The sequence below is a fragment of the Emys orbicularis genome, chromosome 1 (assembly GCF_028017835.1).
Source record: "Emys orbicularis isolate rEmyOrb1 chromosome 1, rEmyOrb1.hap1, whole genome shotgun sequence".
NCBI classification, from domain to species: Eukaryota; Metazoa; Chordata; order Testudines; family Emydidae; genus Emys; species Emys orbicularis.
The window spans coordinates 256,722,161-256,749,822 of NC_088683.1; the positions used below are offsets into that span (position 1 = coordinate 256,722,161).

The following is a 27,662-nucleotide window of genomic DNA, read 5'->3' on the forward strand; positions in this document are numbered from 1 at the left end:
GATGGGCAATATAGCCTGTCCCATCATTTTGTCCACCAGTCAGACCTAATTTCTGACATACCAATTTTGGTTCACTTATTTCTGGTTCCACACTTTCTTGTTTATCAAGAATAATCTTAACACAGTCCTTGAGTTATATCTGTAGCCTTTTTGTTTGGACTAATTCTCTCTGTCTCTCTTTCATACCTTTTCCCATCAACATTTGTTGTTATAAATTATCATGACATCTTCTGAACTCTCATGTACTTTTTACATTGAGTTCTCAATTAAGGCAAATTTGTAGGCCAAATTATCACAACAGTTCCCGCAATAGAAATGTTGTGGGGGATTATCTATGTTTCTGTCCTTGCTCAGCTCTGCTTCCCCTCTGACTCTGCCCAGTGCAATCCAGCTCCAGCTGCTCCCTCCCTATTGGCTGATTGCTTGGGAGCTGAGAGTCAATCAGATTCTGGCCAGCCCCTCAGCTCAAGCAATGGCTGGGGGCAGGACACACCTCCACCAGTGGAGAGGTAGTAATTGTGTGCATGCATGTGGAGGCAGAGGTGACGGCAGAACCCAGATAGGCTGGAGCAGTGCCCAGGATTGGGCTGGGGAGCAGATAGGAGCCGGGGTGATCTCTTCCTCTCCTATCCCTCTGTTCCCCCTCCCCCATTCAAGATGTGCTTCCAAGTCCTCTGTTGTTCTTCATTTGTTTCCAGCTTCAATTCATAGTATTGGCTACATCCAGTAAATCTGTCTTTTGGTTAGTGTCCTCGCTACCTGAGAAACCCTTATTCTTCCTATATGACGCTGAGTCAGCTGAGGTTAGATTGGGTAATTTAGCTGGCAATGCCTCAATATTATTGTCTTTAAGCAGAAGGGTCTCAATTCTGAAATTTGCTTCCACCTTGGTCTGCCAATCCATCGGCATTCAAGTCATGGTGGAGGACTCGTCTTTTTCCTGGCTTTTGATTAAGGAACGTGACAGTGTGGATGATACAGTTTAGTGGTTGAAAAGTCTTCTAAAGTTATAATTGGTCACAAGCTTAACATGTAGTACAGATTCCCATATGGTGTACTTAGACTACGGTGGGTGGTTTCATAAATTTAAAAAACCTCAAATTTTGTGTAACAGCAATAAAAGTAATAAAAAAAACAGTACATTACAGTTCAATAGGATTGCAATTAGTTATATTTAAATTTTACTTGATTCTGGTGGTCTGTTTAAGATAGAAGAACGTTCATTAGTCCATCAGCTCAACCAATTAAGAAAGTTTTTTGATCAGCTCTAATCTGCAGTCTGAGGTGTGCGCACACGCACACATTCACATACCCATCAATTCACACTAATGCACAAACAAACATGCTCACAAAAGTAGTCTTAAGTATTAACAACAACCAAGAAATAAAATAAACCGCAACTTGTAACTTACGATATCCACAGCAACACAGTTGGGGAAGCTGTTACTTATTCCCATACATTACATCACCCTTCAAGGCATTTTGAGATCCCCAGTGGCTTGAAGCGGAAGCTAGACAAGTTCAGACTAGAAATAAGGTGTAAAATTTTTACAGTCAGGGTAATCAACCATTGAAACAACTTACCTAGGGATGTGGGAGATTTTCCCTCACTTGGGGTCTTTAAAACGAAGATGGGACATCTTTCTAAAAGCTGTGCTCTTAGCTCAACCAGCAGTTCTGGGCTGTATACAACAATCTCTGCACTGTTTTGCAGGAGGTCAGACTAGATGATGATGGTCCATTCTGCTGTTGAAATCTATGGGAAAAAAGTCCCTGAACTAAATGGCTCAATCTTATTCGTCTGTATACTTTTGGTGCTTGTATATAACCTTGTTTCTGCTTAGGGCCCTTAAATGTTTAGTAAAGTAAACCAAAGTGATACTTTGTAGTTGAATCTTACAATAATGTTACTCATTTGTGGGTTTATAATAAATATTTATAAACTTCTTTTCTAAAATGGTTTATGTATGCTTTATAAACAAATATTGTCATCTCTTCTGCGGCAGGTGTGACACCACAGACAAGCTAAAAGCTCTATTGCCAAGATTGGAACAAGAGCTAAAGGATCCAATAAAGTTCAAAGATTTTTATCAGTTTACCTTTACCTTTGCTAAAAACCCTGGACAAAAAGGTTTAGGTGAGTATGAAAACCAAGAAGAGAAGCTTGATTCATGTGGTTTCAATAATATACTAGTCACAAGTTGCAAATAATGACTATAGTAAAGTTCACTTAATGATTTCTTTGCCTCCTCCCCCACATTTAATCTTTTCTTTATTACTGCCTTGGGTGAGGTAAATTAGCTAGGTTTCCTACCACGTTTGACATCATATCTATTCTATGAATTTAAATAAATTCAATGTATAGGTACACACGGTAAGAAGGTCCTTAGAAAAATTAACACAAACCTATAACTAGTATTAAAGGTGATACTTGGACTGTAAGCTGCTCTGGCGTGAATACCACATTGTCTTCCTTGTTTTGTTCAGCACTAACTAAACTTTTGCTGCTCTATTAATCCCAGAGTGGAGGCAAAACCTTGGAAACCCCACTATCCTGAACAAAAACTTTACACAAAGGTGAAATTTGTAGGCTGATGCTAAAGTAGGCCTGCTTTGATATCACATTTTATTTTGATCCAATTTGGCATAAAACGTAGGATCAGCTCCAAGTTAGTAGGTAGATATCAGCATACAGTATCGTTTTTTTACTGTTCTCTTAACAAGACTCTGTTTGTCAGTTCATCCCAACCCATACCTTGCTGTTGCTGTCAGTATAACAACTGGTATTCTTTACTCACTGCCTGATGCAGTACTGTAAATATATCTTTTCTCACCTGCTGTTTCCTTATGACTTTTGTCAAGTCAAGGGTGTTTACCTAGTTTATAAGTAGATAAAGTATCAAACCTTTGGTATTCAATAAATTCGTAAGTCTTTGTCCAACAGATACTAAAGGAATTTATCCATGGAGCAGACGACAGCTTGGTAAAACCAGCTAACATAAGGGCTAACAAAACATTTATTGTATATTCATCAACGTAATAATATTGTCATCATTCTCTTTTGCTATATGCACAGTATTTGGGAGAAAGTAGTCACTTATTCCAGACATTTTAATTGTGTATCACATTGAAATTGGCGTGGATGTTAAGAGACAATTTTTCATAGTAAAAATAGCTTACGGGGAAGGAGAGTGAAGACAGACAAGAATAGGAGCAAAAACAGTTTTCAATCTTGGCAGAGAGGTTTGTTCATTCTTTCCTTGGTTTTACTTGGAGTGTCTGGTTCTTGCCTTCCCCACTGGCTTCGGAGGTTTTATTCAACTATGATGAGTTTTATCAGCTTTATTTTCCTTTAGGTATTGTCCCTCTTACCAAATATTTTTTTCGTGCCACTGTCATACAGACAAGATACCATCATGCAGCTTAAGTGTCTGGCAAAGCTCTGCAGCCAACATCTTATTGTGAGGGCTTCTAAGCAACTTGAATCAGTCTAAAGCTCAACAGTTAAAGGTTTATCTTCTAAAATGCATGAAGTCTTGCACACCATTTATTAAAAATCGTAGTGCTTTGAGACAGAGCAAAACTTATCAAACACAAGTTTTGTTTGCATAATATCTGACTTCTTGGAATACCTAAAGAAAGAGTATATTACAAGCCACTTGCTGTTTTAGTTGGCTTAAATGCAAAAGAGGAACCAATATATTTAAAATATATTACAGAAGACATTTACCTAAATCTGTACCAATAAATAGGAAAGGCACCACAATCAGAATTACAGCAATGGATATACTTGTGTATGTGGCACAAAAGAAAAAAGGAATTGAGCAGTTTTCTGATACCCCAATTTATCTGGTCTGAGGAGAAAGGAGTTAGCTACTGACCCTGGATAGGCCCATAGGTATATGGTATCTCTCTCTCCTGAAAAATGGTATTTTAGGTAAGGAACACCCGAATGTCTTGAAATACTTATGAGACAAAACTGAGAAGAGCAGAAATGAAAATGAATCTAAAGAGGACTCTAGAAACTGATTGTTGCTAACTTGAGGTCTTGGGAACTTTAACAATTCTGGTAATGCTTGATGTTACTTGAATTGGGTAGTGTTGGGTTTTTTGAAAGGTTGTAGGTTTTTTATATAGGTTTTTCAGCCTTTGGAAAGTTAACTTTTTAGTATTTTTAAGAAAAGGATCAAATTCAGGCAGGTTTAAGCAGGTGTAATTCTTTTGATTTTAGTGGAGATACACCCACTTTCATCAGGTCTGAACTTGGTCCACTGTGGGTTTAATTGGGAGGAAGTCCAGAATCAGCATGTAAATTAGAATGCACACTCTTATGTCTTTATGAAAGTCAGTGGATTCCATGATGCCAAGTGCTTCAGACAAGCAGTAATCTTCAAGAGTCAGGCTAGCTTGCAAAGCAGTTAATTGCTTTTTCTGTTAGTCTGTTATGCCTTGGGGAAATTCTTATAGCTTGTCTTTGCTGCAGTGTTAGCTCGAGTTGTATCTTGAGTCTTGCCCCTAATCTTATTCCCCTGTATGCATACAAGTCTTGAGTTTGAGTTAAGTGGTTCTGTAAATTCAGCTAGCTGGCCCATCAGAGTTGAAGCTCGAGTGCTGCTGACTCGAGAGCTTATAATGTAGTGGGGACTCAGCTACTCTGTACTGTAGAGCTGGCAGTTTCTCAAAGAGACAGTTTTAAAGGCACAGCTGCAAACTATCCTGATGGGAAGGAAAGATAGAGTCATAATGATCTCTTACTATTTTTCCTATCAGGAGCTCTTTAATGACTTGAAAATAAAAAAGGAATCCTACAAAAATGGAAACATGGACAAATTGTATTGATGAATACAAAACAGTAGCGTAAGTGTGTAGGGACAAAATCAGAAAGGCTAAGGCACAAAATGAGTAACACCTAGCAAGGGACATAAAAGGCAATAAGAAGAGGGTCTATAAATACATTAGGAGCAAGAGAAAGACAAAGGAAAGTGTAGGTCCACTACTTAGCGGGGAATATGAGCTAAGAATGGATGACATCAAGAAGGCTGAGGTGTTCAACATCTATTTTTGCTTCTATCCTCACTAAAAAGGTTAATTGTGACCAGATATTCAACACAATTAACATTAACAATAAGAGTGAAAGAATAGATTAAGGAATATTTAGATAAGTTGGGTGTATTCAAGAACACAGGGCCTGATGAAATTCACCATAGGGTACCTAAGAAACTAGCTAAAGCAATCTCAGAACCACTAGCAGTTATCTTCGAGAAGTCATGGAGGACAGGTGAGGTCCTGGAGGACTGAAGAAGGGCAAATATATAGTACCTATCTTTAAAAATAGGAATAAAGAAGACCCGAGGAGTTATAAACTAGTCAGCCTAACTTTGATTCCTGGAAAGATACTGGAACAAATTTTACAAACTGACTGTTTAATATACCTAGAGGACAGTAGGGTACGATCAATAGCCAGTGTGGATTTGTCAGGAACAAATTATGCCTAACCAACCTAATTTCCTTCTTGGACAGGGTTACTAGCCTAGTGGATGGGGGGAAGCAGCGAATGTGAAATATCTTGATTTTAGTAAGGCATTAACACAGTTCCACATGACATTCTGATAAGCAAACTAGGGAACTATGTTCTAGATTAAATTACTCTAAGGTGGGTGCATACCCAGTTGAAAGACCATACTCAGAGTAGTTTTCAATGGTTTGCTGTTAAACTGGGAGGGCATATCTAGTGGGGTCCCTCAAGGTTCTGTCCTGATACTTTTCAACACTTTCACTAATGACTTCTATAACGGAGTGGAGAGTATGCTTATAAATAGGGCTGTCAAGCGATTAAAAAAATTAATTGCGATTAATCGCACTGTTAAACAATGATAGAATACCATTTATTTAAATATTTTTGGATGTCTTCTACATTTTCAAATATATTGATTTCAATTACAACACAGAATACAAAGTGTACAGTGCTCACTTTATATTTACTGTTGTTTACAAATGTTTTCACTGTAAAAAGAAAACAAATAGTATTTTTCAATTCACCTAATACAAGTACTGTAATGCAATCTCTTTATCATGAAAGTTGAACTTACAAATATAGAATTATGTACAAAAATACTGCATTCAAAAATAAAACAATGTAAAATTTTAGAGCTTGCAAATCCACTCAGTCCTACTTCTTGTTCAGTCAAATCACTCAGACAAACAAGTTTGTTTACATTTGCAGGAGATAATGCTGCCCACTTCTTGTTTACAGTGTGACCTGAAAGTGAGAATAGGTGTTCTCATGGCACTGTTGTAGCCAGCATCGCAAGATATTTACGTGCCAGATGCGCATACTTCAACCACCATTCCAGCGGACATGTTGATGACGGGTTCTGCTCAAAAAACATCCAAACCAGCGCGGACCGACGCATGTTCATTTTCATTTTCTGAGTCAGATGCTACCAGCAGAAGGTTGATTTTCTTTTTTGGTGGTTTGGGTTCTGTAGTTTCTGCATCGGAGTGTTGCTCCTTTAAGACTTCTGAAAGCATGCTCCCTACCTCGTGTCTCTCAGATTTTGGAAGGCACTTCACATTCTTAAATCTTGGGTCGAGTGCTTCTTTATGTTTTGTGAAATCTGAAGTGAAAGTGTTCTTAAAATGAACAACATGTCTGGGTCATCATCTAGGGTGACCAGACAGCAAGTGTGAAAAATCGGGACAGGGAGTGGGGGTAATAGCAGCCTATATAAGAAAAAGACCCAAAAATCAGGACTGTCCCTATAAAATCGGGACATCTGGTCACCCTATCATCATCCGAGACTGCTATAACATGAAATATATGGCAGAATGCAGGGAAAACAAAGCAGGAGACATACAATTCTCCCCCAAGGAGTTTAGTCACAAATTTAATTAACGCATTATTTTTTAACAAAGCGTCATCAGCATGGAAGCATGTCCTCTGGAATGGTGGCCGAAGCATGAAGGGGCATACGAATGTTTAGCATATCTGACACACAAATATCTTGCAATGCTGGCTACAAAAGTGCCCTGCGAATGCCTGTTCTTATTTACAATGTCACCTGAAAGTGAGAAGCAGGCAGCAGTATCTCCTATAAATGTAAACAAACTTGTTTGTCTTAGCGATTGGCTGAAAAAGAAGTAGGACTGAGTGGACTTGTAACCTCTGAAGTTTTACATTGTTTTGTTTTTGAGTGCAGCTATATAACAAAAAAATCTACATTTGTAAGTTGCACTTTCAGGACAAAGAGATTGCACTACAGTACTTGTATGAGGTGAATTGAAAAATACTGTTTCTTTTGTTCATCATTTTTACAGCGCAAATATTTGTAATCAAAATATACACTTTGATTTCAATTACAACACAGAATACAAGATACATATGAAAATGTAGAAAAGCATCCAAAATATTTAATACATTTCAATTGGTAGTCTCTTATTTAACAGGGCAATTAAAACTGCGATTAATCGCGATTAATTTTTTTGAGTTAATCGCGTGAGTTAACTGAGATTAATTGACAGCCCTACTTATAAAATTTGCAGATGACACCAAGATGGGAGGGGTTGCAAACCCTCAAAGGACAGGAGTAGAGTTCAAAATAACCTATTCTAGTATAACCCCATAGTGTAGAGACAGTATACAGTGATGAAAGGGTTTTATTGTGTCGCTGTAGGAATACTTCCTCCCTGAGCAACAATAGCTAGATCAACAGAAATATTCTTGGATTGACCTAGCTTTGTCTACACAAGGGGTTAGGTCAGCATAGCTACAGTGCTCAGAGGTATGGATTTTTCACAGCCCTGAGCACTGTAGCTATGACAACCTAAATTTTAAGTGGCAAAGAGTCCTGTGGCACCTTATAGACTGACGAAGTGGGTATTCACCCACGAAAGCTTATGCTCCAATACGTCTGTTAGTCTATAAGGTGCCACAGGACTCTTTGTCGCTTTTTACAGATCCAGACTAACACGGCTACCCCTCTGATACTTAAATTTTAAGTGTAGACTTAGGCCTTAGTGGATGTCTGCAGGCTCTGGAAGTGGTGCATTGATTCACTTTCCGAAGGTTACCTTTGCAACTATAAAGATTCTCTCCCACGGCCATCAGTTTTTTATTTAGATTTATAATAGACAAAAAGGTATCAGGAGCTTTAGATGCCTTTAACTGTGTTTAAAAACAAATGTAAAAATAAAAGCAAAAACTTGAGGTCCTGAGTGACAACCTCATTCTTTTGGGTGTGAGCCCTTTGGTCTTGTCAGTGCCTTCCCTATTAAGGTTGGCAGGGTTGCTTGTGATGGTAAATTGCAGCAAATTTTCACCATGTGACAGTTGTTTTTTTTAATGCTCTTTGGATGTGAAATTCTGCTAAGAAGGCTATATGCTGTTCAGAATTTTCATCCACTGGTTCATGTCATTAAATATTCCAGATGTATCTAAAAAAATTAAATATTGTATATATCCATACACAACCGCTCTTTGTACAAAGTTTAGGATAAAGGCAGGACTGAGCTCTCAGTGTTGCAAGTAATGCTTAAGTTCTTGGAATTTAGTCTAAGAGCAGGCCTATCCATAGAAACTGTAGGATGCAAGCGTTGATTTTCTTTTTAAATGTTCCATTATCTTAAGATCGATTAAAAACTAATCTTCGTTATTGACTGGCCTGCAAAATTTTCTTTTTTATAATCTAAAGTCATTATTAGTTTATTCAGAGCTGTTTGAAACACTGTTTTTTTCTGTGTTCCCTAGGTCAGTGTGGTCACTAAGTACAGTATATAGCCCCATACCAGTAGATAGAAATAGGAAATTTCAGTAAAATTTATGCTGTTGGCACCCTGTAAGTGTGTCAGTATCAGCTGAGAAATACAGGTTACTTCCTGTTGTATCAAATATAAATGACTCAGTCTGACACAGTAAAGCTTTTAATTAGCTTTTTCTTTTTCTTTTTTTTATCCTCTTCTCACTCTTCACATGGCTATTTTAATGTGTTTTCTTTTTAGATAACTGGTTTGTTTTTATCTATCTACCACAGCTCCATATGGAGCTATCTCTTTGTGGGTGGCCTAATGACTAGTCATGTCATATTAACAAAAGACGCAGGAATTGTCTCACGAGTTTACAAGCCCCATTTTCCCACATGTCTCTTACCAAAAACATTTGGAGCCTTTCCTTATGGTGTTTCTGCAGAGCCAAGCCAACCACTTCCACCACATTAGAGTTTATGGACAGTCACTGTGGTACAGTGATGATCTCTGCTTCCCTTTTCATTCAAATCACACTTTCATCTGTACGACATACTTCAATCCTGGAGTTCATGTTTGAATCATAGATTTTTTTTTAACACCAGAAGAGACTACTATGATCTAGTCTGACCTCCTGCATAACACAAGCCAAAGAACCTCACTCGGAAAATTCTGCATCAATCCCATAACTACAGTTTAATTAAACAGAAGAGGTTTTGGTACAGGTGAAGATATGGCACACGAAGGGAGCTTATTTCCCTTTTGGTACAACAGGTGCTATTTTTTTTTTCTGATCACGAAGCAGAAGTATACTATGCCACCCATATTCAAGAAAACACTACTACCTGTGTATCAGTACAGAGTTCCTATCTTTCTTAGAGGCAGGCACCAAAGTCCTCCTCTACCTAAAATGGGGCTGAACTAGCATCTGCTTCACCCAGGTAACATACTCTTCATTAGAAGTATAACTGATAAAGGACAACACCTAGGTCTTTCTTCTAGAGCCTAATATTTCCTTTTGGGGTCAGTACTTTGGGAATTGAATCTCTTAAAGTTCTTGCTGGGATTATAAGGGAACAGACCAACTTTCTCAGGCCCAGATTTCAGTATATTTGCTAAGTCTTGAGCCTTCTGTCTTGGGGCAGGTGTTGGAGAGGCTTTACCTGTAGATGTTTCTCTACCTAAAGGAGTCATGGGAGAAGGGGAGGGACCCATAGCAGCCTTCTCCCAGTGGCTGTAAAGGTATTCCCACATGTGGGTCAATCTGATATTTTGGACCACTCAGTTGTAGGGAAGACAGAGCAGAGGCACAATGACTGAGTTCTGCATTCTGTGAGCTGGGGAAAAATATCCTTATCTCCCTCTCACTGATTCATATTACTGGGGACCTGAACACCAAATCTATCAAATTTGCTCTGGAGAGTGGAACTTCTTTAGGAGGTCTGCATGAAATGGAGCACTCTTAAGTAGACCTGGTGATTGCCTGGGAGAGCAGAGATCAGGGACTACTATGTCAGCTCCAGGGACTTTCTGGCCCTTAGAGCTGATGCCCTCTCTCAGCTGTGGGCAGGTTTCTGCAAAGGGTTGCAAGGCCTCTTGCCATAGCCATCTTAATGGCTCCATCCTAGACCTGGCAGCTGTGGTGTTTAGAATTGTTAAATTTCATTTGAATGCTTCCTGTATCTTCCAGGTGGGATTTGTTTTGTCAAGGTCTAGTTCACCAGGAAAACTTGACAAGACCTTTTTTTAGAGTGATTTTTTCAGACTTTGGGATTCACCATGGTTCTGCTTATGTTTAATCTACACCTCATGATCTTATTACTGAGTCTGGAAGTTGGAGTATCTTTAAGGTTTGCTTGGTATAGGACTAGAGAGGTTAATCTCACCTGTGCTCCAGGCCTTCTGGCTCTTGTCAAGGGTGGGCTGAATAAAGATTTGAGTCTTGGCTCTTGGATGACACAGTTGTTCAAAGGGACAGGCTTAATTGTTCCTTGGTCAATTTACACCCAAAGATGGTCAGGATCATAGAGACAGCAGCAAGGTTCAGAATGAGGCCTTGGCCCCCTCTTTCTTCCTTGGACCTGAAGCTTGTCCTGAACATCCTAATGGATCCTACTTGTGAGCTCTAAGCACTAATGTTTGAGAGTTTGCCTGTGCTCAGGACTATTTTCCTATGGACAGTTTTTGTTCCAGAAGAGTGGAGAAACTTTCAGTCATTCCCTCTAGCAATCCCTCCATTTCCCACCAGGAAACAGTGGTCAGATTGGTCTTTGTGGCTCTGCTAAAAATCTCTTCACCTGTACACCTGTTTCAAGGGGGTGTCCTTTCTTCATTCTGCCACTTTACCAGGAATGAGTAAGAGAAATCTGATTGTGAGAAGGGCATTCAGGTTCATGTTTCAAAGGTATCCTTGATTAGGAGATAGATCATCTTTGGATGAGGACTCCAAGGAGGTTGCATCCTCCATAAGTAGATGGTATTACAAGCTCTTCTTTTTAATTGCAGCAGCATCTTTAGCTTCCATAGTAGTAATCTCTGAGTAGACTGTTGGGGTCTGCAACTCTCTGAAAGATTACTTCAACATTGGTGTGAGGGGGAATCATCTTTGTACAATTAGTGACCCAGATTTTGAACTACTAGTATTGAAAAAGCAACAGCATATATGTTTTGTACTTTCTTTGTCTTTTACAGTGTTTGCCAGAATAACAAGATAAATGCTTGCTCTATCTAGGTACTCTGTGCACCTCCCAAGTATTTAAAAATAGAAATAACAATCTTCCTTACAAACCTATAGGAGAGTTAGCTTAGAGGTTGTTTGTGAGAAGAGAGTGGGTATATTCTGTATGTGGTTGAAGAAATTATTGAGGGGAAAGCTAAATTGAATCAATAGATTCTGTATTTAGTCCTGAAAGTGGGTAGTTCCATGATTGTTCATTTCTCTTATGCTTCTTTGGTCTTTTGTTTAGGTAAATTTTTCTATTAGTATTTGAGAATCTGGCAGACAGGTTTCCAGGGTGGACCATACTGGTGGTGAATCTTGCCTGGCAATATGGAGAGTTTTATTTCTGCCTGGAAGGTGGAGCAAAGGGTTCTTTTTTCCACATCCATCATGAGCAAGCTTGTAGTTTAAAGTCAAGTATTATGATTAATCAAAAGTGGAAGGGCAAAGGAGGGATTCAGTAGCTCATCACATCTTGCACATAATCAGTTGACTTATTCTGAGAAAATCCTGTTCTTTACAGGCACATGAGCCAGATTTTACTGCAGTTTGTCAGAAAGACTAATTGAAGCAAAAAATAGATGTGACTATGCTGTGAAGCTTTTGTTTGAGCTGTAGGAGAAAGAAATGTCATCTCACATGAAGTTACAGTCAGGGAACACAAGGAAAAAGACCGAAGTAGACCAATCCAGAGCACCTTGCAGGAAAAAATAACACCCAACAGTTTGAATACATTGCAAGCTTAAGGTACATTTACACAGCAAAAAAACAAAAACAAAAAAACCATGGCAGCAAGTCTGAGAGCCCGGGTTAACTGACTCAGGCTCATCCTGCGAGGCTAAAAATAGCAGTGTAGACATTTGGCCTCAGGCTGGATCCCAAACTCGGAAATCTGGCGAGGGAAGAGGGTCTCGGGTCCACCTAATGTCTACGCTGTTATTTTTAGCCCCATGCTACCATGAACCCAAGTTAGTTGGCCCAGGCTCTGAGACTTGCTGTGGCAGGGTTTGTTTGATTTTTTTGCTGTGGAGACATATCCTGACTTGCTTATGTGTGCAGTCCCTTTACTTGTAAGGATACTGAATGGTGCAATATGCTTCCATGTATGACACTTAGCCATAGGAGTGACTTTCTGACTCCGATGTTTTGAGGCTGACTGTGTTGTGAAGCTGGATATGTTGCATGGTATGATTGTTATTCTCTTTCTTTCATAGTCCTAGAATAAGTTCAGAAGTAGTGGGAAAAGACAGTCCAGAATGAGGTGCTAACATTCTCTCCTCCTCCCTGCTTCTTTCTCAAACTAGCTAAATCTATGCTATAGTCATGTTCTTGATGAAGTTGTAGCTTCTTAGGAATATGTCTTTAGAATTTTCTGATAAGGTTGAGGAAATCCCATGCTGCCCTTTATTTTGTAGGTGTAAAAATAATATGTGATCATGTAATTAAAGATTGAATCATAATGCATAAGCTACTCCTGAGGGCATTCTGCGCCCCCCCCCCCAATTAAAAATTCTGCGTACAATATTTTAAAATTCTGCAAGTTTTATTTGTCAGTATATAAATGCAGAGGCTCCAGCATGGCAGTGGGGAACACAGGCCACTGGCTGCACGAAGGTGGGAGATCACCCTGCAGTGTCCTCACCCCGGGGACACGGACTCAGTGGTGAGGCTGCACCCGACCCTGACACAGCACAAGGCCTGGGCCTGCCCCACAGACACCCTGGGACCCTGCTCCTCTGCACCAGGCACACCAGGAGTGGGACAGGCAGGATCCAAGTGTGCAGGGGCTCAGTGTGGGGGGATCCAGGTGTGGGGTAAGAGGATTCTGTGTGGGGCAATCGGCGTGCAGACAGCACAGTGGGGGGTCTAGGTGTGAGGGGATCTAGATGCACAGAGGCTCGTTGAGGAGGTTCCAGGTGCAGGGGCAATGAGACTCTGCAGGGGCTTCCAGGTGAAAGTGGTTGGGGCTCAGTGCAGGTCTCAGCAGGGGGGTCTGGGTGCTGGGGGAGTGGAGCTTGGTGGGGTGGGGGTCTGGGCGCAGCTAATTGGGGGTCAGTGGCCTGGGGGTCTGGATGTAGGGGCTCGGGGTGGGGCATCAGGGTAGGGGTTTGAGTGCCATGAGTTCGGTGAGGGGAGTGATCTGGGTGCAGGGGTGGGAGTCTGGAGGCAGTGGGTCTGGGTGCAGGGGGCTCCAGATGCAGGGGTTGAGGTTCAATGGGGTGGGATTTGGGTATGGAGGGCTAGGGCGGTTCTGGGTATACGGGATGAGGCTTGGCAGGAGTGTCTGGGTATGGGAAGTCCAGATGCATAGGAGTTGGGCGGATGGAGGAGCAGCTCCCTGTACAGTGACCCCTCCCCCCGCAGCTGAGGAGCGATGGGGGCAGGAAGCAGGGGAGGATGCTGAACTTCTTGCAGCTGGGGGAGGTTTCTGGGGGTTGGTCTGACACATCCCCAGCCACTCCTTGCAGGGGAAGAGGAAGTCGCATCCTTTTGGGACACCCAGAGCATGGGTTGCATCCCTGATCATATTGGCTTGGATGGACCTATCCTTCATGAACTTATCTAATTCTTTTTTGAATTCAGTTAAACTTTTGGCCTTCACAGTATCACCTGACAATGAGTTCCACAAGTTGACTGTGTATTTTGTGAAGAAGTACTTCCTTTTGTTTGTTTTAAACTGCTGCCTGTTAATTTCATTGGGTGACCCCTGGTTCATGTGTTACGTGAAGGAGGTAAATAACACTTCCGCATTCACTTTTTCCACACCATTCATGATTTGATAGACCTTTACCATATTCCCCCTTAGACTCTTTTCTAAGCTGAACAGTCCCAGTCTTTTTAATCTCTTCTCACATGAAAGCTGTTCCATGCCCCTAATAATTTTTGTTGCTGTTCTCTGTACTTTTTCCAATTCTAATATATCTTTTTGAGATGGGGCAACCAGAACTGCACACAATATTCAAGTTGTTGGGTTTACCATACAGTGGTGGTGTATATATAGTGGTGCTATGATATTTTCTGTCTTTTTATCTATCCTTAACATTCTGTTAGCTTTTTTGACTGCCGCTGCATGATTAGCAGATGTTTTCAGAGAACTATCCACAGTGACTCCAAGCTCTTTCTTGAGTGGAAAAGCTAATTTAGACCCCATCATTTTGTATGTGAATGTTGAATTTCATCTGCCATTTTGTTGCCCAATCACTCCGTTTTGTGTAATTCCTTAGTAACTCTTCACAGTCCGCTTTGGACTTAACTGTCTTGAGTAATTTAGCATCATCTGCAAACTTTGCCATCTCACTGTTTCAACCTTTTTTCCAGATCTCCTTTGTAAAAACAGACCATTTATTCCTCCCCTTTGTTTCCTAGCTCTTAACTAGTTACTGATCCATGTGAGGAACTTCCCTCTTATCCCATGACTAGGGCCAAATTCACGGCCATGAAAAACATGTCATGCACCATGAAATCTGGTCTCCCCCTGTGAAATCCGGTGTTTTGTGTGCTTTTACCCTATATTATATGGATTTCATGGGGAAGACCAGCATTTCTCAAATTGGGGGTTCTCACCCAAAAGGGAGTTGCAGGGGGGTAGCAAGGTTATTTTAGGGGGGGCCTCTCTTACTTCTGCGCTGCCTTCAGAGTTGGGTGGCCAGAGAGCGGCAGCTGGTGGCCAGAGAGCGGCGGCTGGTGGCGGGGCGCCCAGCTCTGAAGGCGGCGCCCCACCAGCAGCAGCACAGAAGTAAGGGTGATAATACCATACCATGCCACCCTTACTTCTGCACTGCTGCCTTCAGAGCTGGGCGGCCAGAGAGTGGCGGCTGCTGACTGAGGGCCCAGCTCTGCAGGCAGCCGCGCAGAAGTAAGGGTGGCAATACCATACCATGCCATCCTTACTTCTGCGCTGCTGCTGGTGGCAGTGCTGCCTTCAGCTGCCATTCTCCAGCTGCCCAGGTCTGAAGGCAGCGTTGCTGCCAGCAGCAACGCAGAAGTAAGGGTAGCAGTACCGCAACCCCCACTACAGTAACCTTGTGACACCCCCCACACACAACTCCTTTTTGGGTCAGGACCCCTACAATTACACCACCATGAAATTTCAGTTTTAAATAGCTGAAATCATGAAATTTACGATTTTTAAAATCCTATGACTGTGAAATTGACCAAAATAGACCATGAATTTGGTAGGGCCCAACCCATCACTGCTTACTTTGCATAAGAGCTTTTAATGAGGGACCTTGTCAAAAGCTTTCTGAAAGTACACTATATCCACTGGATCACCTTGTCCATATCTTTGTTGACACCCCTCTCTTCCCTCCCTTTAGATTTCCCTTTAGAAAAGCCGTGTTGACTCTTCCCCAACATATTGTGTTCATTTGTGTCTGATAATTCTGTCTTAATTCTGGCATTTCTTAACTCTAAACTTCTTGATGGTGCAACCTTAACATTCTTTTAACATAGATATTTTTGTGTCTATTTATAGGCAGAGCAGGTAGCACCAATTATACTTAAGGTTGCCCACGCACTTCCAATTATAAGACCACTTTCTATAAATATAGAAGAGGTCAGGGAAAGTAGTCCGTGCATAAACAGTATTACTTTTCTACTGTGGGCACTGTAGCTTGTAGCAAGCAGCTCAACAAATAAACGAAAAGATCTTCATAATAGTGACGCTTATTTAAAGTAGCAAAGCTTTACAGAATCAGTAAGAAGATTAAGCTGCAATAGAAGAGGGAAAAAATGCAATTACCAGGTTAGCCAATTAATCTCAAAAGACAGAGCTGTAATAACAGTAGTCTAGTTGTTTTACAGCCATAAAATAAAGATGGGGAAGAATGTACCATTTATGGTGTTAGGAGCTTAAATAGCTTGCCAGCAAGAAGTATTCAGACTCAAAGATTTTTCTAAATGATTTAAAGATTCTCAAAGAAGGTGAGTGCACCTGTCAGGTTTTTTTTTTTTTTTTTTTTTTAAAGAGCAGTATTACTGCCTTTACTTCCTCCTCTTCTTTTAGTTTTAACATTAGTAATTTAAGTTGTAATTGGGTTTTTTTTGTTTGTTTTTATTCTCTGAAAAGGAAACAGCTGTAAAATTGAACACCGCTACATAAAGAGCACTTTTGTTAAGTGGTTCAAGACAGGTGGGACTTTCCCCATGGCCAATGCCTCCTGCAGTCCTAAAGCTCTCCTCCTGCACAGCAAGTCATAGTAGTTCATATTAACCTTAAACTCTGGTTTTAGGAGGAAGCAAAGGAAGTAGCTCTGCAACCAACTTCTTGCCACCATGTTTTTTAAACTTCATGAATGTGCCTCATCCAAGTCCTTTATTCCCTATATCTATTTGCAAACTTGAACAAATCACATCTCGTTTTCCTCTTCTGTAAGGAGAATGCCAACCGAAATCAGTGGAGCCTTTCCATTGACTGCAATGGGGGTTCAGTCAAGCCCTAAAATGGGGTTAATAGTACTTGCCCGCCTTTATCAAAGCACATTGTGATCTGTGGATTGAAAAGCACAGTATGTTAGTATTTTAATGTATTACATATTTCTCACATCCCGGCCTCTTGTTACATTGTCCATCTAGTCAAGAATGGGTTGGGCATATAGCTTTGTGGACAGCCCACTGGTATTGCGGCTGGGTAAACCATAGAATGTCACTACAATATAATGTCCTGTTTTTCTCTCCCCATGTTGATTGTGCTGATTTGGTAGCACTTCCATCCCCTGCTTGCCCAGGGAGGAAGAGGCTGCACCAAAGGGATATTTTAAATATATTTTTATATTTTTAAGGGTCATAGGATCATAAGCTAAATATGAGTCAACAGTGTAATACTGTTGCAAAAAAAGCAAACATTCTGGCATGTATTAGGAGGAGTATTGTAAGCAAGACACGAGAAGTAATTCTTCCATTCTACTCCATACTGATAAGGCCTCAACTGCAGAACTGTGTCCATTTCTGGGCGCAACCTTTCAGGAAAGATGTGGACAAATTGGAGTAAGTCCAGAGAAGAGCAACAAAAATGAGTAAAGATCTAGAAAACATGACCTATGAGGGAATATTGGGAAAAAATGGGTTTGTTTAATGTGGAGAAGAGAGTCTGAGGGGGGACATAACAGTTTTCAAGTATATAAAAAGTCGTTACAAGGAGGAGGTAGAAAAATTGTTCTCCTTAACCGCTAAGGATAGGACAAGAAGCAATGGGCTTAAATTGCAGCAAGGGAGGTTTAGGTTGGACATTAGGAAAAACTTCCTAACTGTCAGGGTAGTTAAGCACTGGAATAAATTGCCTTGGGAGGTTGTGGAATCTCTGTCATTGGAGGTTTTTAAGAGGAGGTTAGACATATACCTGTCAGGGATGGTCTAGATAATACTTAGTCCTGCCATGAGTGCAGCGGAATGAACTAGAAGACCTCTCCAGGTCCCTTCCAGTACTACAATTCTGTGAAGATGGTGATTAACTTTTATAAACTATGGCAAATGTCATGGGGTTCTTTTCCTGTGTCTGATTGTGAAAACCCAGCATAATTAGTGAAAGTATACTGGCCTTTATTTTTATAACACTTTTTTAATATTTTTCTTTCTCTTGCCATTTCATGTAATATTAACTTTGTCCCAAAAGAAAAAAAGATCTTAAATTCATGAATGGCAACTGATGAGCATGCCCTGCAGATATTAATACATTTTTGAGTGTTTATAAACAAAGGGCTCATGCGGATACTGTCTGTCTCCACAACGTAATCAGGTTTCTGTATCTCTATGGAATTATCAAATCTTGTTTAAATGAATATTCACATTATATAGTTATAATTACCACTGAGGTGGTTGTATAAAGTGCAGCATTTGTATCCTTTTATTTTATTTAAAGTGAATTTTGTAATATGGTATTACATCACTGTGGGTTTGGCTCTGGTCGCTACAGTTTCAAGCTTAACAGAGTGAAAGTCACCTGTGCTACTGGCTTCAGATTTAGAGTCTCTAGGAACACACAAAGACCAAGGGTAGTGACCACACACATTCACAAGTACAAGATCTAGTCTGTTTTACAAGTTTTATTAAAGTTATCATTACCCAAGTTACAAATATGATTATACTCACATCCTTAACAATAGTGTTAGGGTTTCTCATGGATTGATCATCAGTAGATAGAGGGTTCCTGCTGGAGTTTCCCATAGGGAGCTCAGTTTTCCTGCTCTAGGCAGCCCCTTTTTATAATGTGATTTTTGTCTATACCTTATTAGCATTTACACATATCATGCTGGTTAGGGCATGTGTTAGAAAAATGAGATTACTGGGCATCTTGTAAGCTAAACATTACTTTACTGTTAATTTTTCGCAATATCACCCATTGGTACATCTTTTCCCGTAATCTTGTGGCATAGAGTCATTCTGTGGTCACTTACTTATGTCAAGCATTTCTTATCTCCAAGGCCTAAAATAGCTAAGCTAAAATCTTGCAGGCCTCAGCCTACAGACCTTGTGTTTCAGCCCTACTTACTTAGATACCTAATATATAATTATCCCTTCTAACTAGTGATCAATCTTATACTTCTATAATCCTACAATTTAACTCTATTTAGCATACAATGATTATATATGACATAACATGTTAGTTAATCATAACCACACAGTAAATGAACAATAAACTAAAATCATTGGCTACATATTTGACAGAAGAGGTTAACACTGATAGAGAATGCTTGCAGTTTCTCAAACTGCTGACTCTTGATTTGTGAGCTACCTCTTAGTTCAGACTTCCAAGAACATGGTTAACTACCCCTTTAAAAAAGCCTGAAAGTCAGTTTATTGTGAGGGGCACAAATGGTGGCATTAAGAGCATAAAAATTCCTCTGCTCTTAGATTCCTTGATACAGTTCTGTATCTCAAAGCTTTTAGGGTACCAACCCTTACAAGGGCTGAATCTATTACCTCCTCTCTCATAATTATGTATTAGGAACTAAGTGCCTGCAACTAATATCTTTGGTGTAAAATTAGCCTTCTAATGCCTGAGATAGTGTGTGATTGTATTATATAGGATGCATAACTTGCTACATCCAGATGTTTAAAAATTAGGAGTATTATTTCTTCTTCTTAGTTCTCACAAAATTGTCTCAGGCAAAAGTGAGTCCTTACACTTCCTGTGGGATTTTTTTATTGTTAATCTATTGCCCTTAGTTACTCCTCTAGATTCCATTCTTCCCAGATATCTATTTAGATGAGCTATTTAAGATGCTATATGGATTTGGCTATGGGAGAGGTGTTTTTAAGAGCCCTGTGACCATCCCTTTCATCCTTCATTCCTGGTTGGTCATGATGCTGTTGCAGATTTTTACATTAGGTTCAGACCAATGTGACCAAACCATCAACAAGTCCAAAACAAGAATGCATATGCTTTGCAGCCTACTTTAATTTTACCAACTGTTTCTCTGTATCTTAACAGTGTAATTTGCCATACGCTAACGGACCATTGAGCAGCTGTTCTATACCATAACCAAAAAGACCTGTACATTTATTTATACTAGAATTATTCTAAAATTCTGGAGTTTCTAATTTAGATGAAAAGCTATTTCCAGAGATGTGTACTTCTTGTTGTGTCTTTTTCACCTATACGACTTTCACCCTCAGAATATAATATGGGGGAGACTATGTAAATAAGAACATAAGAATGGCTATACTGGATCAGACCCGATGGTCCATCTAGCTCAGTATACTGTCTTCCAACAGTGGCCAGTGCCAGATGCTTCAGAAGGAATTAACAGGACAGTTATCAAGTGGTCCATCCCATGTTGTCCAGTCCCAGCTTCTGGCAGTCAGAGGTTTAGGGACACCCAGAGCACGGGGTTGCTAATATCCATTGATGAACCTGTCTTCCATGAACTTATCTAATTCTGTTTTGAACCCAGTTATAGTTTTGGCTTTCATAACACCCCCTGGCAATGAGTTCCACAGGTGTTTATTGTGTAAAAAAATACTTCCTTATGTTTGTTTTAAACCTGCTGCCTGTTAATTTCATTGGGCGATCCCTGGTTTGTGTGTTATGTGAAGGGGTAAATAACACTTCCGCATTCACTTTCTCCACACTATTCATGGTTTTATAGACTTTTATTGTATTCCTCTCCACGCCCCTCCCCTCCGTCATCCATTTTCTAAGATGAACAGTCCCAGTCTTTTTAATCTCTCCTCATATGGGAACTCTTCTATACCCCTGATCATTTTTGTTGCCCTTCTCTGTACTTTTTCCAATTCTTAATATATCTTTTTTGAGATGGGGTGACCAGAACTGCACGCACTATTCAAGGTGTGAGTGTACCAGGGATTTGACGTCTCCGACTCAAAGAATATTTCCAACACACCTCTGAACAACATACTAACCCACAGAATCCTTCCTACCAGAACTACAAAAAGAAGGATTCTGCATGGACTCCTCCTGAAGGTCGAAACAACAGACTGATTGCTTCCGTCGTCGTGCACGGGCTGAAATTGTGGAAAAGCAGCATCACTTGCCCCATAACCTCAGCCTTGCTGAACACAACGCCATCAACAGCCTCAGGAACAACTCTGACATCATAATCAAAAAGGCTGACAAAGGAGGTGCTGTCGTCATCATGAATAAGTTGGAATATGAACAAGAGACTGCCAGGCAGCTCTCTATCTCCACATTCTACAGGCCATTATCCTCTGATCCCATTGAGGATTACCAAAGGAAACTACACCATCTGCTCAAGAAACTCCCTGAAAAAGCACAGGAACGGATCTGTACAGACACATGCCTAGAACCCCGACCAGGGGTATTCTATTTGCTACCCAAGATCCATAAACCTGGAAATCCCGGACGCCCCATCATCTCAGGCATTGGCACCCTAACAGCAGGATTGTCTGGCTATGTGGACTCTCTCCTCAGGCCCTACGCTACCAGCACTCCCAGCTATCTTCGAGACACCACTGACTTCCTGAGGAAACTACAATCCATCGCTAACTACAATAGCAGATGTAAAGGTAGCCATCTTACAGCAAAAAAACTTCAGGACCAGACTCCAAAGAGAAACTGCTGAGCTCCAGTTCATTTGCAAATTTGACACCATCAGATCAGGATTAAACAAAGACTGTGAATGGCTATCCAACTACAGAAGCAGTTTCTCCTCCCTTGGTGTTCACACCTCAACTGCTAGCAGAGCACCTCACCCTCCCTGATTGAACTAACCTCGTTATCTCCATACTGATTTATACCTGCCTCTGGAGATTTCCATTACTTGCATCTGAAGAAGTGAGGTTCTTACCCACGAAAGCTTATGCTCCCAATACTTCTGTTAGTCTTAAAGGTGCCACAGGACCCTCTATTGCTTTTTACAGATTCAGACTAACACGGCTACCCCTCTGATACTCTACAATCCATCGGTGATCTTCCAGAAAACACCATCCTGGCCACTATGGATGTAGAAGCCCTCTACACCAACATTCCACACAAAGATGGACTACAAGCTATCAGGAACAGTATCCCCGATAATGTCACGGCAAACCTGATGGCTGAACTTTGTGACTTTGTCCTCACCCCCAACTATTTCACATTTGGGGATAATATATACATTCAAATCAGCGGCAGTGCTATGGCTACCCACATGACCCCACAGTATGCCAACATCTTTATGGCTGACTTAGAACAATGCTTCCTTAGCTCTCGTCCCCTAATGCCCCTACTCTACTTGCGCTGCATTGATGACATTTTCATCATCTGGACCCATGGAAAAGAAGCCCTTGAGGAATTCCACCATGATTTCAACAATTTCCATCCCACCATCAACCTCAGCCTGAACCAATCCACACAAGCGGTCCATTTTCTGGACGCTACTGTGCTAATAAGCGATGGTCACATAAACACCACCCTATATTGGAAACCTACTGACCACTATACTTACCTGCATGCCTCCAGCTTCCATCCAGGATACACCACACGATCCATTGTCCACAGCCAAGCTCTAAGATACAACCGCATTTGCTCCAAACCCTCAGACAGAGACAAACACCTACAAGATCTCTATCAAGCATTCTTAAAACTACAATACCCACCTGCTGAAGTGAAAAAACAGATTAACAGAGCCAGAAGTCACCTACTACAGGACAGGCCCTACAAAGAAAATAACAGAACGCCACTAGCCGTCACCTTCAGGCCCCAACTAAAACCTCTCCAGCACATCATCAAAGATCTAAAACCTATCCTGAAAGACAATCCCTCACTCTCACAGATCTTGGGAGACAGACCAGTCCTCGCTTACAGACAGTCCCCCAAACTGAAGCAAATACTCACCAGCAACCACACAACAAAAACACTAACCCAGGAACCTGCCCTTGCAACAAAGCCCGATGCCAACTCTGTCCACATATCTATTCAAGTGACACCATCATAGGACCTAATCACATCAGCCGTGCCATCAGGGGCTCATTCACCTGCATATCTACCAATGTGATATATGCCATCATGTGCCAGCAATGCCCCTCTGCCGTGTACATTGGCCAAACTGGACAGTCTCTACGCAAAAGAATAAATCGACACAAATCTGACATCAGAATCATGACATTCAAAAAACAGTAGGAGAACACTTCAACCTCTCTGGTCACTCAGTAACAGACTTAAAGGTGGTAATTTTGCAACAGAAAAGCTTCAAAAACGGACTCCAATGAGAAACTGCTGAACTAGAATTAATTTGCGAACTAGATACCATGAACTTGGGCTTGAATAGAGACTGGGAGTGGCTGGGTCATTACACAAATTGAATCTATTTCCCCATGTTAAGTATCCTCACACCTTCTTGTTAACTGTCTGGAATGGGCCATCTTGATTATCACTACAAAAGTTTTTTTTTCTCCAGCTGATAATAGCTCATCTTTCTTAATTAGCCTCTTAGAGTTGGTGAGGCAACTTCCACCTTTTCATGTTCTCTGAATGTGTATATATATCTTCTTACTATATGTTCCATTCTATGCATCTGATGAAGTGGGCTGTAGCCCATGAAAGCTTATGCTCAAATAAATTTGTTAGTCTTTAAGGTGCCACAAGTACTCATGTTCTTTTAGTGGCATTAGGATATTTTCTGTCTTTTTATCTATCCTTTTCCTAAAGTGGTTCCTAAGGTGATTTCATCTTATTTATGAAGATGCTTTTATGTCTGTACAATGTTAAATTAAATAATCTCAAGACCTACACGCTGAATCTAAGCCCACACAGGGAATGTTCTTGCAGGACATAAAACACCTATGGCCTAAGGAGTCTCATAACTTATAAGTACTTCAAATTCATTGTAGTGGTTGTATGACCTCCCCCTGCAGCTTTTGGCAACTTTGTATTCCATTAAGAGGTATGTTTTTTTTAAGTAACCAAACATGTTTGAAGAAATAGGCCTAACTCAAGATCTCCCTAACTTCATAAGCAGGTAGTGTATGCATGGTATGTGTATTATTGAAGGTATGGGTAGCAGCTGTTATCACTGAAGTTGAGCTCCAAATTCCATTCCTATCCCCATGTTTCAGTTGCTCATAACTTTATCCAATAAATTCCTTTTTGATGTGAAGTTTTTTCCATGCTTGGATTCTCAGCCCAAAGGAGAAAAATCAGGTCAGCCAATTTTGAGTTATTCAAGTACAAAAAGACTTTTTTCCAAATTTTCTGATTAAAAGTTTTTGCATACTGAAAACTTCTTTAAATATCTGAAACTACAAAATGCAAAGTTCTCTTGTCTTGTAGGTTTCACTGAGACTTCAAAAAAGCTGTTATTTCAGTGGTTTTAAAGTTACGAGCATGTAAATTGACCAATCTTGCTTATTTGCAGTGGAGTTTTTCTTTGAGTTTTGCAGTGCATTAAGGAAAAATGCTAATGATGCCCAGTAGTCCTTTAGTTTACTGGCACAGTTAAACTGGAAGCTAGGTCCATCGAGTTTAGAAGCTCTGATGAGGCTGGTAGAATGTAAAATTCCCAAATAATTCCATATCTCACTTCTATCTTTTTTTTTTTTTTTTTTAATAAGGTGGGGGGGGGGGGAGAATAGAGATTAAATGCAAAAACAGAAAAAAGAAAAAGAAAAAAAAAGCATTAATGCAACATTAAGTTTGAAAAATCGGACACTTAAGTGAGGAAAGTCCTAAGATTTGTGTTTCTCCCTCATGAATTTGATTTTTTTGCTATTCCTATGTTCTCTCTTAATGTAATTTTTAATGTAATTATTACTATACAGTATAAAATTTATAGGATATGCAATGTGGCCAAGTTAACACTGCAGGAACAAACTTAATTTTTGGAATTTTATGACTTTTGGAGATCTTGATTTTTGCAGTGCTGGGACTGAGGAATCTTAGAAATGTAGGGCTGGAAGGGATCTTGAGAAGTCATCAAGTCCAGCCCCTTGCGCTGTGGCAGGGCCAACTAAACCTAGATCATCCCTGACAGTTGCTTATCCTTACGGTTGTTAAAAACTTGCAATGATGATGATTATACAACCTCACCTGGAAGTCTATTCCAGAGTTTAATTACCCTTTTTTATATTTAGAAAATTTAGCATATTTTATATTTTTCCTAATATCTAACCTAAATCTCCCTTGAAGACTGTGACCAGGTCTCAGTCTTCTTTTCTCAAGACTAAACATGCCCAGTTTTTTTTAACCTTTCTTGATAGGTTAGGGTTTCTAAATCTTTTATCATTTTGATAAATGGACTCTTCCTAATTTGTCCACATCTTTCCTAACGGGTGGTGCCCAGAACTGGACAGGGTACTGCAGTGCCGAGTGGAGTGGGACAGTTGCCTCCTGTGTCTTACATACAACACCCCTGATAATCATTAATGCTAACTTTACTACCCGTTATGAATTTTTCTCTTTGCTATCTGTCTCAGAAATCACTACATAAAAGAGAATTTAGAAATATGAATATGTAGTTCCACCTTCTGCATGAGAAGTATGCTTATTGTACATTATTATATCAAGCCTGTCCTATATTTTTGTTGCCTACTGTGCAAGAGATTGCTTGCACATACACACAGAGAATTCTCCTCAAAGTATAGTATTAATGTTAGAATAACATTTAGCATTCCCCAAAACTTTTTCACCATATTAAACTTAAAAACAATCTTGAAATAATCAAGTTCACTTTAACAATAAACATATTCATAATTGAGATGCTCTATTTAAATATAGATGCTATAACAAATCAAATAAAACCACAGAGAACTTCTGTATCTTGCGTCCTTTTAACTTCCTTTGCAATACTCTCCTCCCACCCCTTCCTCGTAACAGGTGTATTTAATCTAATATTTTAAAACTTTTCTCTCAGAAAAGTAGTGCTATCCTATAATGTGCATTTCAATGTAAAATGTCATATGGTGGTGTTGGAAGGTTGATTTCTCTATGTTGGAAAGGGTAACATTTCATAATTATGAGCTAAGTGACCATTGCCAAAACTAGTCAACTCATAATGAATCATAGAAACCATAATATTATTCACATTAGTTCCTTCCTATTTCCATCTCTATTCATTCAATATTAAGTACACACGAGTAGTGGAATAAAATAGTTGTGTATAATATCCCCTTGTACTAATGTCATTTTTGTTCTGGCTATATTATATGTTAACTCTTTCCAAATAAATGTCTGTCTTGGTGTGTTTTAAATACAGTCATAATTTTTCTTACAATAAGTTAATGTATTGCATGATCGTGGACCATCATGTCCATAAAATGAGGAGAGGAGTGCCAGATCATCACACGGCGAAGGTTGGAAATGCGCTATCAGAGTTTATGCTTTTTCTTTAAAACTTTTGTTATATTAAATGTTACCTTAATCTCTAAAGAACATAAGATATTCAATACGTTAGGTTGCAAACAAAATGCCTTGGGAAAAGAAGGCACCTTACCTAGCAAGACTTTTTGTTTGTTTGTTTTCCTAAAGCCAGTCAGAGTTATAGGCTGAACCAGCTCAGTCTTAACTTAGTCCCCTCTTATGAATGTATGACAATAGTTTTTTATGACAAACTTCCCCCCCACCTCCTCGCACAGGTCCCTTTACTCATTCATTGTGCATTTCAGATAGAAAATGAAGCAGGATTCTTTAGTGTATGGGCCTTCGGTCCGTAGCACCTCAGCCTTAGTGATTGTTGTAGCATGATGTGTAGCAAATGAGAGAAGTCTGCAGGAAGAGGAAGAATAGCTTTGTGATCAGAGCACTGGACTGAGATGTAGGAAATATGGGCTCTGCCACAGATTTTTCTATCTGGAAATATAGTAGTTCCAGGTTTGAAAATGGGGGATAACAACAGTAAGGATAGAAAAAATTCTGAACCAGCTGTTTCATTCACTGAGCACCATTCTTCTGCTGCACTGAACAAGGCAGGAATCCTGTGGAAAACAGTGCATGATGATATGACTATTATGCATACAGTCAAGAGGACAGAGATGAAGGTGATTGGGCACCTTTACCTTTGTCAATTCCTGACTTTTTAGTGCTTCTCTTCACAACTTTAATGCAGTTGTTTGTATATTAGTATACACACACGTATATGTAAATACAGCCTGCTTTAACAATGTACCAAATACATCCACAACTTCCCTTTCAAACTTATGAATTGTCTTCAGTCCAAACAGTTGCTTTTGAACTGTGACATGTCAGAGCTGTAATAATCAAATCTGAAATGTTAAAGTTATGTTCCTCTGCTGTAACTTGGTGGAGATGGGGACATTCTCTTTATACCTTATCAGTACTTTCTCTAAAAGCTTCATTTCTGTATACCCATATATCTTACACTGAATGTGTGTGTGTAATTTGCTAGAGGCTTTTACTTCATTCTCCTGTTTGTACAGAAACATACACATCCTCATCTGCAAGGGTCAGTAATAGTGGAGTCTAGGTGTCATGGGCAGTTGGGAATGAATATAGGTCTTCAAGAAAGCATCCTTTTCCCCCCAACCTCTAAATCCTCCACTCTTCCATATGCATGCCCTGCATTACAGATTGCTTCTGCTGGAGGGGGTGGACTAAATTCTGAGTTTTTTAATGCTGGTCTTGGATAATTAATGTTGCTGTAGAACAAAATTAGGTCACATATCCACATAAATGTTCTGATTAAGTATACTGTAGAGTAGAGGGGTATGGGCAAGGTAACACTTCCATCATAAACCTATGTTTTCAGCCAGAACTTCTGGATAATTCCTTATGGGCTAGGACTCCCAGACAAGTACA

General features: G+C 40.0%; 1 protein-coding gene across 1 annotated transcript in view; it reads left to right on the forward strand.

The window, feature by feature from the left end:
* DCUN1D2 (defective in cullin neddylation 1 domain containing 2) overlaps window positions 1-27,662 on the forward strand; it is a 56,005-nt gene that overhangs the window by 17,568 nt on the left and 10,775 nt on the right. Inside the window, exon 4 of the mRNA XM_065413912.1 lies at window positions 2,007-2,137. Coding sequence (XP_065269984.1) covers window positions 2,007-2,137 — 131 coding nt within the window. The remainder of the gene's footprint in view (window positions 1-2,006; window positions 2,138-27,662) is intronic.